This window comes from Phytophthora parasitica, assembly GCF_000247585.1.
Source record: "Phytophthora parasitica INRA-310 unplaced genomic scaffold supercont2.62, whole genome shotgun sequence".
NCBI classification, from domain to species: Eukaryota; Oomycota; class Peronosporomycetes; order Peronosporales; family Peronosporaceae; genus Phytophthora; species Phytophthora nicotianae.
Genome location: NW_008649048.1, coordinates 285225 through 296469, shown reverse-complemented (window position 1 = coordinate 296469; position 11245 = coordinate 285225). Strand labels below are relative to the sequence as shown.

Genomic DNA, 11245 nt, shown 5'->3' with positions numbered 1-11245 from the left:
ATCTGCGAGGTGGACCAACCGCTCTGGAACGGCTGCATCCACGACAACAGGGCAGTGGTGTACAGGATGGCCTTGGGCTTGATGAGACGAGCGGCGGCCTTGTTGGCCTCGTCGAAGGCCGTGATGGGCTTGGGTGAGACTGCCTCCGCGTAGTTGTTAGGAGTGCTTTCAGCCATAGTTGACGACTTGCTTGACTAACCGACAGTTGCCTTGAGAAGAAGACTTGTTGGTGGAACTTGTACAAATTGAAAGTGAGCGGTGCTGCGGTAACCGCGAACAGCATCGATTGCCGCAGCGTGCGGGTTCTTTGCCGAACCTTGATGAAAGTCTCACTTGATACATTTGACTTTTGACCAGATTATGTGGTGCTGCGTTTTCATGCCGCGCCGTATGTTGGATTTGGAATCGAGTGAACTCGACTTGACGCTCCGAATCCGAGTCCGATGTGTACCTTGAAGTTTTGTAGAGCGTAGGGTTTCGGAATAAAACGACTTTATTATAGCGGTGCCGCCGAAGACAAGAGAATGGATGGTTGGAGTCACAAACTGATGCTTGAGCTTTGTAAATTCGATCGAAGAATCGCAAGAAATCGATCCTCCGCGCGGTGCGCCCGCGTATTCGTCACTGCTAGTCTCTTCTCTTGCTTGTTGTTGGATGTTTTCTTTCTGCTTCAAGCAGGGAGCGTAGAGAATCGATCTCGAGTTGGTATTCGAACGACCTGTCGAACCAACGTCAATCGCTACCAATGTGGCTTTCTGAAGCTCGTTCTTTTTTGCATGCAGAATGCTGCTTGGGCAACCGGCTTCCATATGATTCCTGGGTGCGAATCTGCTCAGGTGTCAGTGATTCATTAACAATGACACCATGTCTGGCACGAAGCCACGCAACAGAGATGCAAACTCCAAGAATTAGCTTCCTGTGTGTCTGTTGCAAGTTTCTCGTCAGATGCAGTACTACTTGGCTATGAAAACAATGCATACGAACTATTACGAGCTTTAATCGTTGTAATTTTGTCCGAATGGTTTCCAGGAAGAAGAGGAAAGCTTATGATCAAATCGCTTTCAAAAATTTTGGTATCGAGAGTACTGGTGCGTGTATGCTCGCCATTCTTGTGGCAACAAGGTAACTACAACATTGGTGAGTATTGCGTTTTAGCACTAAGCTATCTTTTCTCTAAGTGCAATGTACGGCAGCGCAAAGCAAAGGGAAATCATTGAGGACGCCGTCCAAAAGTAAAACATGCTCACAAGAAATATTTTACTTTTTAGACGACGTCCTCGACCTTCACTAACCTGCCAAACGACATATAATTCATTGATTGTCCCATCACTCTTCTTAATTAAAGTTAATTAAAAAATAGTACGGGTATTGTGGTATAATAGTTTTGTAGCACATGAACGAAAATCCAAAGAAAAACCACAAATTCTATTATCATTTTGTCAAGAGAAGACGCGCTATCCAACAATATCTCTCTCTCTTTTGCCTTCGCTTGATGCACTGCAGTTTCGTAGTCCCTAAGCGCAAGTAGACCCATTCTAGACAGTTTAATAACAACTCAGTTGTGCTCTCACTGCTACGTAGTAGTTATGTTAGTTGTACGAGGATGACTTTTTTTATTTTATGACTCGCGTGTTCAACGTTGATGAAAATTCATTCGAAAATTCCCGTAAAACAACACGCTTGGTAGCTCTTAAAGGGTAAAAAAAAGGTTTGGCACACTGATCCTACCACAAGCTTTCATCTCTCTATTGTAGCGTGCGGTAGCGCTGGAGGCTTTGTCGTGCCTGCTTTATTTGTTCTACCTGGTGAGTGAGTAGAAAATGAAGTTCTTGAGCAATGTAGTATACCTGGAGCTGCAGTTACAACTTCAACAAAGGCGTTTATGACAGCGACTCTAATTGCTAAATATATCTTTTTTCGCTTTTGCTGTTCCTACATCTGTCAAACGACCACTACTCCTCGTCATGGATGGATGCGCATCCCACATTGCTGAAGAAATCGTCGAGACCGCCGACCGGATGCTTGTCAAACTGGTTTGCCTCCCCGCAAACGGCACTCACTTACTGCAACCATTGCACGTTGCGGCGTTCTCTTCGTTTTAAAACACACTCCACGATCTCATCGACACTGTCATTCTTTCCAACGGTTTTAATGTGATCAGCAAGGAAAAAATTCTCCAAGTGGCAACTCTTGCGTGGACAAGTTGCAACTTTAACAACAACATTTCCTCAGACTTTCGCAGCTGAGGAATTTTCGCCTTAAATCTCGTAAAAATGCACGAAACACTACACAACTTTCAAGATAACGGCGTCCCCATGTCCTTAAAGAAGACCGCGTGGTTGCTCTTCGAGGAAACAGTGCAGCACCATATCCTACTTCTACCTCTTCGTCAACACAAGCAGGGAAAAAAGAGGAAAACTAAGACAGTAGCCGGTAGATGGTTAACTCGCAAGGTGCTACAGCAACCAGATGAGCCTTCTCAAGCAAAGATTTCGAAACGAACACGAAACCCAGCGAAGAGTAAAAGACCTAAAGAAAAAAAAACAACAGCACGAGATCAGCGTCAGGAGCAGAAGTGCAAGCAAGAGCAGGATATCCACCAAGAGCAGGAACACGAAGAGGAGCTGGTCCTCGGCCAGGAAGAGCAGCAAGCAGAGTTATTGACGACACAGAGCAGCCACAACGATCCAGTTTTGTTTGTTGCTAACTTCTAGGTATTTTATCCTTTTAATTAATATTATTCATACTTTGATCCTTCACAATATTATCATTCTACAGAGTGTAAATCGGAATTTACATAAATTCAAGTGTACTTGCAGGACCGCACATAAACAGACTCTATCCATACTCAAACCAAGTTTATTTTTGAATTAAACTGGCACACCACGTGGTTTCAAACCGCCATCGTCAGCTAGAAAAATAACTCGTTGCCTTGCTGCGCTTGCCAGTGCACTCCGACCGCTGCAGTACAAAATTTTCAGAAAGTGCAAGCCGTTTCGTTGCATATGTATGCCCCCGGACGACGCTCAAATACACCAAAAATAGCCACCAGAAACTGATGATCAGAGCTTAGCTTCTTTGTTCAATTGTGGAATTCGATCAACTCCAATCGAAGATACACAGAGTACGGTTAGTGGTGCGCCTGATTGCAGCAATGCTGCGCTAGCATAAATGCACATTGAGAGACCCCAAGCAAGCGCATGTTAATAGTACAGCTACGACAGGGGATACGGCTGGGATACAGTCGGTGTCCCTTGAGTCGGTGCAGGAGCCACAAGTTCTGCCGGCCGATGGATCGCTGGAAAACAAAACGATTATCGCAACAGTTTGGATCTAGCCAAAGCCACCACCTTGTCGAGACAAACGCTTCTACCACCAAAAAGACGATCTTTGATTTGCGGACTCCAATAGTTCGCATATTCTTCTTTGTCTAGTAGTGCCATGTACAGTAGCAATTAAAAAAAAACGCACGCTCTCCTGCAGTGAAAACAGTGGACTAGTATTCAAGTGATTGTCCAGTTCATAGTAATACATGGCAGTGTTGGTTTGGCGAAAAATTCAACCCAGAAATACATAGGAATGTAGGCGAAGAACGATGATGATGCCGGCTGCTCAAACAGGGGGTGGTACTGAATTCTAGTCTTTGCGTTCATTTCCGAGCTGAAATAGATCCACAAGACCCTCAACATGAGTGGAAAGGTCCAACGTCGCATTCGTGAAGCTTTATATATTGTGCATTGCTGAAGAAGTGTCACATCCGGTTCATAACGCCGGTACTCGCTTTCGATCTCTTCATTATCACTTGCGTCATCCGGTATCTCTATCTCAAATCGTTTGGGCAGGTAAAGTGATCGTCAGGCTGGTATGGTAGGTGAAGTCTGATGTTGCGGTAGTTTTGGATCCTATGATGCACGACACTAACGCCAACGTACTCGTCTTGCCTCTGAAACGACGTGTCCAGCCAATGTATCTCCAATAGTGTCTTCTACTTGCCAAAAACGAGTAGCACGACCAACAATGTAAGCACGTCCAGCATCGCTATACACTTTCTTCGTTTTCAACCATGCCTCATAGATTGGCAGGCCTCTATAATTGAGGGAAAACGGTACATTTCCCTCGGAGTACCTCTATTAAATTCTCTTATCGTCCCTCGCTAAAACTGGCAAGTTGTTAGGTGTGCTAATGGGCCCAGTGCCAACACATTGCCAATTTGATGCGAAAATATCTGTCCGATGCACATTAAGGAGCAAACGGTTATGAGATATTCATATCAGGGAGAGCCTGCTATTAATAGCTTACAGAAGCCATTTTCTAACATTTAAGTCTGGTGATTTGTTAAATTTTTCGAAAGGAAACGAGCGGCGACGGAAGGCTTCTAGCTACACGTGTTTAAATAACGATATGCCGTGAACGTTGAAGACACCTTTCCAGCAAGAACACGACGTTAGATATGATTTAGACATCTCCGAGCTGCACCCTGAAACGTCTGCAGTACTAGCCGTAGCATGCAAGTTTTGAATCAAATTTGGCCGTGAAGCCAAACCTGGAGAGACGCGGAAGAAACCACGAACGTGCAGTACTTATATTTGCTGTGCGTATTGTATGTACGGAATGCAGGCGCGATGCAGACTTACTTAAAAAAAAAAAAACAAGACTGAAGGCAGCAGGGTGGAGCACTGCACGAACTACACAGATTGAAAGCGACCACCACAGCTTATAAGAGCCGTTGGAGAAATATTATTGCGAAGAATCTGGACAAGTGCAGCGACAGTAACACAACTTTGAAGATAGATGGAAGCTTGTGAGCGGGCGATTTCAGACGCTGCAGAGCTTTTGTGGGGCCCTAGTTACATCTTTCTGCCTCGGTAAAGTCTGGTTTTCAATCACCGGCTGGGAACGGCGGTGTATATCATCAATCTCTAACCGATTTCTCCTTCGAAGGATTTTAACACCCGACGCTGTTCCGACAAGTGTCGACACTTGATATTATATATGGATACATTCATTTATACTTACTTATACTAAAGACTATGAAGTCCCTCACTATCTCTCTATTACCTTGCCTCCTGGTCCCTCTAATAAGATAATAGGGAAAATGAAAAAAATCCTCAATTAAAGAGGCCAGTAGATTGGCGAAGTACCGCAAGCTTGTCAACATAGATACGACCACAGCTGGAATCGAATTTCTTCCAGGTGTAGAAGCTCGCTTCTTTCTCGATGTTGTGGTCGATAGTGCAGAGCTATAATAGGTGTGCCTTCGAGGGCAGCTACAACATCAGCAGCACAGCCTGGTGGCGTCAATATCTGAAAGGTAGAAGTCAAACTTCACATTCTCTTTCTCGACGGCTCTGCTTTTCACGCTCGCGGTGGGCATGTTTTCGATGATCCGTGCTGTTTCTTTGTATGGCCTTTGCTGATGATGTTGGCCTTGAATATGCTCGATAGCCCGTCGTTGACAGTCCAAGCTGATTCTTCTGTTGTCCAGTAGCAGTCGCTAGGTCGTGTTGTTACTCTCATTTCCGACTTTTTGTTGAACAGGGTGGCCAGCTTTCGCTATGCTATTCAATTCCGAAATCGATTTGCACAACATGGTGGACGCTATCGAGGCCGCAATCATCCTTCGTTTGCTCTTGCACGTACAGCCTCAGCACACATCCATATGTCTTTTCGCCTCCGCCGTCTGGTTCAGATAGCAACCACATAAACGACCCTGGAGGGCAGCGCAGCCTGCTCGCGGTCGCCATTTCAAATAATGTAATGATGAGGTGTAGGGGCATACAAGCGGTTAGTTGAAACTCACAATTTCAATACTAAAATGGAAAGATGTACGACGTGGTCCATTTCGCAAAAGGACTCACGAATCAGCCTTTATTGATAGTGAACCCAAGATATAAATGGTGAACTCCAGCGTGGGAATGAATCTCCATCGTTCCACGATCCATAGCAAACTAGTATTCAAAGAAGCGTGGTAGAAGGAGAGCATAGAGTCGCGTCCGCAAAGACCGCGAGCGCATAAGACAGGAGTTTGTGAATGGCTCGATCAGAGAAAGCAACTTACTGTTTTCGTGACAGCTGCAGTGTTGTGGCTTCCTATCGCGTTGCCCCTGTTGGTAGCTTCGCTGTCCTACTCACTCTCTCACTAGCCGTTCGTGCCCCAGCGACGTTCACCTTACATGTTCCCAGTGCTCTTGCTGGAGATGGCAAACTGTCGTACCGCCTGCTTTTCCACGTTGAGCAACATGGCGTAACGCGATGTACTTGGTCATCTCCGAGTTGCCCAAGTCCTTCTGCGCTACCCGCTACTTGTCGTCCTCTCTGTTTGATTTGGTCTCGACGTCAGGTGCACAAGGTGTCGTCCGACCGAGACCAAGATACTCGATCTCTCTAAGAAGGGCTCGATGCGGTAACTCAAGGACTCCTTCGTCTTGCACAATCTTAAGCCTTGGACGCGATGGCAGTAGAGTGGAGTCTCGGCGAACAGGGCACATTATCGGATGCGCGTAATCCATCTTCCCTCTACTTTTGCGTGGCAACTACATGTTATTCTTACAAGGAAATGATAGTTGCTTCTAGTAATGTTGTAGCATGAGCTCTTTCAGATACACCGAGCCGGGGGTTGGCTTTGAGTTTTGTATGAATAGCTCCGGTAGAATATACACAGCAAATGCTGTCTAGAAATGGCTCTGTCGAAAACTGTGATGCTGCGCACACTGTAACACTGCATTAAAGCTCTGTTCAGACAGCAGTACACATCCGCGAATAGAGAGATCCAAACCGTGATAGTGACCTGGTCCTGGTCCTGGTCGTGAGCTTGACGCAGATGATGGGCCGGTATCGAGTGGCATCACAGTCATAGATCGATGGACATTATTCGGTCAATCTGAACGAGTTTTAAAAGGGGCTAGTACAGTTGCTTTGCATAGCCGTCCTTCATCCCAACAGTATCTACTTGAACGGCAGTGGCCGAGCGTTCGCAATAGTCTTTCCGAAGGAGCTACTTCCGTACCTTTTGGATCCTCATGTTTGTAAATTGTATATAACGATATCAAGACGATTGCGAAAGGGTTAGTATAGTTTATTAGGAGTATCGATGTTCATGGGTATTGTTGTACTGTATCACTGTACATTTGTGAATCGACCCTTTCATGAATGTGTATAATAACGAAATATAAACACCCTGGCCGTTCATCCACGAAAAATGAAACACAAATTGGATCCCCCTTAGCTCTGAAATAAATTCATAGAACACTCGTAAATAACAACGAAATTGAAACTTACTTAGCACAAGTACCGTAAATCATGGCGAAAATATAACCTCTCTAGAAAACCTAAACGCGTAAATAGTTTTACGAAGCATAGATATGCCACATATCTTCAAAATGAGGTTACTACATGACCATATTATCCGCGTTTTACGACGCTACATGTTTCCCGTGATTTACGGTATTGGTTTACCAAGTTACATAATCAATATGCTCTACGAATTGGTTCACTTAGAATCATACTCGCGTGAAAATCGCATGAAAACATAAACTATATATTTAGAAATCCAGGAGGTCCATATTATTGTCACCATAACATTCAGATAATATTCTTGAGATTATGCATATTTTAGTATTTGTCTGGTGTTGCGACCGTATAAAAGAAACTAAAACCAGCATCACAAACGAGTTTTGTTTTTCTTTAGGACCGTGTTAGCTTCACCAACTGATTTGCATAGACGGGACGAGCTTCACCAACAGTGACCAAGTAAATAATTGGTATTTTCATTGGTGGGTCACCAACTGATCACCAACGGTGTAATTTATTCTTTTTAAGTACGTAGTATATCTAAGTGCGATCTGATTTCTCTACGATTGGGAAGCTTTTAGAGATCTTTTTGATGTCGCAGGAATGTTGATAGAATGTTACGGCTACTTGTGATATTGAAGTGATTTATCGTCGCGGTTGGAATCGAGCTGTGCGAGCGAGCAGTACGAGCAGTTTTAAAGCTGCAAGTAAAAGCACCATCATTAACCATGAAACTGAATGAAGTTTAAAGTGAATGCATTGAGTGTATTTACTCTCTGAGCCCTGGACTTCTACAGTATGCCCCCTTTGTCGACAGAAAAAAAATATCGAAACCGAAAATACGCGATGTGCTCACTGGAAATATTTGGAACAGGAATTCACCGTATCATACACTCGAAAAATAGCAGTACTAGTGGCCCACAGTTGTTTGTGTCTTCCTGACGTGGTGCTCGCTGTCGAATCGGCTCTAGCTCAGTTGCGTACTCCCCGAAGTACTCATCCAGCACCCTTGTAGTACTTTGAAGTTTGCATGGGCTCGAAGATGATTGCTTTGCTATTCTCGTAGTCAAATACCGCGCCAGCCCAATGACCATCAATATATATGGGTATAAGAACGAGCCGGTTGCTCGTATTGAAAGACGACGAGGTTATCATCTCCTTCTTCATGCTTCCATGTACTCTCGCATACAGTGGATTGACCCCTCCAATTCGACTCTGACCGTTGTTGTCCAGATCTTGATCCATAAGATGGCTTATCGCGACACGTAAACACCCATCGTCCAGCCACTTCGAACGTCGAAAGTACGCCAGTTCGTGCATGACACCCTTACTAAAACGGTTTGAAATCGCTTTGTTTACATCGACCGCCTCCAGTCGTGTAGCACATGCCTTTAAATCCACAGTAGCACAGTTGTTCAAAGTGTAGATACAGCTATTCTTGAAAACTTGGACGCTCTTATCCATGAACAACGATCTCTTACAGCTTCAAGTTTTGGTATCTCATTGTGCCAATCTCTCATCGTAAGCAGGTCCTTTTCAGCATATGTGCCTAGTTTTTTTTTCTATAGACACCCCCATTTTCCCAGCATCATATTCACTTGGAAGAGATTTCCTGTAAGTGTGTATTCCAGTGATACACTTGCTAAGGTAATTCTTCGCAAAAACGATCGTGACTTTCTGCTGAACTTCTTGCTTCCGTGCAAGTTGAACAATTGAGGTAGCACTCCAGGAAGGTGAGCCCACCTCCTCAATGCTAGCTAAAAATGGGTGAAGCATCCGTCACGTTGAGGCTGCGAACAATCGTCTTGCGTACCAGAGACAAATCCTTCACTGGAACAAGTGTCCCCTGAACCAGGGCATTGATTTCTGCAATCGCCTCACTCATCCGGATTCGTTTGGCTTCGCGTTTTTGCTTTCTTCTAATTTTGGACCTGCCTTTGCTCTTGACACTTGCACTAACGCGAAAGCTGCCTGGTGTGACTTGATTTCCAACTTCTGATGCCTCGTCCTCTCCGGAACTTATACGGATAGTTTGGCGTTTACGACGTATTAATTTTCCATTCAGCACTCCCTTCTTTGTCTGTTTTTTCAGATGCGTTCTGGCGCTCCCTTTTCTTTTTGCTGTTGCCATTGTTCACCAACTCGTTGGTGGTGGTTACCAACTCATTGCCGTGCTCAATGTCGCTCACCAACTGGTAAGAGTCGTGTACCAACGGGTTGGTGCTGCTCACCAAAGGGTTGGAGTCGCTCACCGACCGGTTGATACCTTCAGGTCGCATGTCATCATTGTCTGACGAAACCACGTCTTCCAGCTGACGAAGAATTCTATCAGTTTCAGCGAGTAGTGTATCGGTGTCCGTCGTCTCAATCTCAATTCGCTCGTGAGTCACACCATCAGGTATTTCATCCCTCGATTTCGTCATATCTTCTCCGTCATTTTCACGTAATTCGACTGTCTGGAGAGTAGGCAGTACTTCCGATTCTGCGTCAGAACCACCGTGGTCAAAAACAGAATCGACCACTGTGGAATTTCGAGGTGCGTGGTGTTCACTCTGCTCGTAATTACCAATAATCGGAACAACCCCTTCATTTGCACACTCCCCAAATCTTCGCAACGAATTTGCCATTTCAAGGAACGTCTGCGTTCCGTGAAATCTCATCACCTCGACAACGTGTTCTGCAATCTCCATTGCAGTTTTCCACTTCGAAGATCTATTTAGAACTGCGTGTTCTGTTGATTCATGTTTGAATTCTGGATGCAAAATCCAGGGCACGACATGTCGTCATTTGACTCATCATCTTCAGGTCGGTTGGCGTCTGATCCCAACAGCCACCGCGGGTTAATATAGTTGATCGGAATCAACTTCTTCTTCTTCATAAAGAATCTTGCAAATATCGTGTGGCGACAAGGAAGTAGCATTGTGCGCATGAAGAAACAAGTGCACGCATATGTCTATAATATTCCAGTATAAATTAACATGATGTAAGTTAGTGACAACGTGAAAACAAAGTTGCCGTACCACTTACCGATATATTGACTTCGTATTTACTGCTGGTTGTTCTGATACCAACTGAGAAATCCATCTTGGATCCAACGAACGTCATATGCGATAGATCCCCCCCCCCCCCCCCCCGCCCCTTTGAATTGCTCATACTCTCTTCGAACAAGCTCGAACGCGTGCGGACTTATTAATGCAGCCAAACGCAGGAGAATGTCGTCAGCGCCCCGGTAATGACGTGATCCTACCACGCGAAATTTAGCTGCATATTCCATCTCTGCTGTCGATTGCAGAAAATGGAGTGTCTCGACACATTCATCCAGCTCCATCTCAGATTTGAGTATGTCCTTGAGGTCGCCCCAAGCAGATTATAATCTATCGTATAAATTAAAGTTAATGTCGTTTGATTACCTTGCAAAAGCAACAGATTTGTAGCTCACTGATTGTTAGTATGGTTCCCAAGGTGAGGGATATGTCCACGCTCGTAAACGGCCCACATCTCTTTGCAAGAATGCCAGTTGCGGATAAAGTAAACAAGAAGAGGATGCTTCGGATCCGGAAGTTCTTCCTTTTCATCGAACCCGTCCAGGATATAGTACAAGTAGCGCAATCCACGATTGTACTCTCTGGTATCTTGTTATTTGATCATCAAGTCTACAGCATCCTCCACGCGATAAAAGTAACGGGGTTGAGGCCACAATACACGGATTTGGCCATCTCCGTACGTAAATACTTCTTCAAGTGGAAGTGCCAGCGGAAACGTTCGCTTCAAGAGGCTACTTTCACGAAAGTTCTTGTCAGTCATTGCAGCGGGGCTGCCGTAGCTTAGCGTCAGAGGAAGACGGTTAACTCAAAGAGTAAAGGGGTTAACTCAACACCCTAATTAGGTTAATAGGTCCTTAATATCCGAAGGCACCTACTAACGATAACCTTAACAAAAGGGAACGTTACTCTTT

General features: G+C 44.9%; 3 protein-coding genes across 3 annotated transcripts; all 3 read right to left on the bottom strand.

Moving 5' to 3' along the window:
- Window positions 1-20: 20 nt before the first annotated feature.
- PPTG_24013 (hypothetical protein) lies at window positions 21-176 on the bottom strand (the record flags this gene model as incomplete). The annotated part of the gene is made up of 1 exon (XM_008914658.1): window positions 21-176. A coding segment is annotated over one exon (156 nt), but the record flags the coding sequence as incomplete, so codon positions are not given.
- A 9153-nt stretch (window positions 177-9329) lies between these two features.
- Window positions 9330-9980, bottom strand: PPTG_16912 (hypothetical protein; the record flags this gene model as incomplete). The annotated part of the gene is made up of 1 exon (XM_008914657.1): window positions 9330-9980. The coding sequence occupies one exon, from the start codon at window positions 9978-9980 to the stop codon at window positions 9330-9332; it is 651 nt and encodes a 216-aa protein (XP_008912905.1).
- A 26-nt stretch (window positions 9981-10006) lies between these two features.
- PPTG_24012 (hypothetical protein) lies at window positions 10007-10395 on the bottom strand (the record flags this gene model as incomplete). Its single annotated transcript, XM_008914656.1, has 2 exons — window positions 10007-10243; window positions 10318-10395. The coding sequence occupies 2 exons, from the start codon at window positions 10393-10395 to the stop codon at window positions 10007-10009; spliced, it is 315 nt and encodes a 104-aa protein (XP_008912904.1).
- Between the last annotated feature and the right edge of the window lie 850 nt (window positions 10396-11245).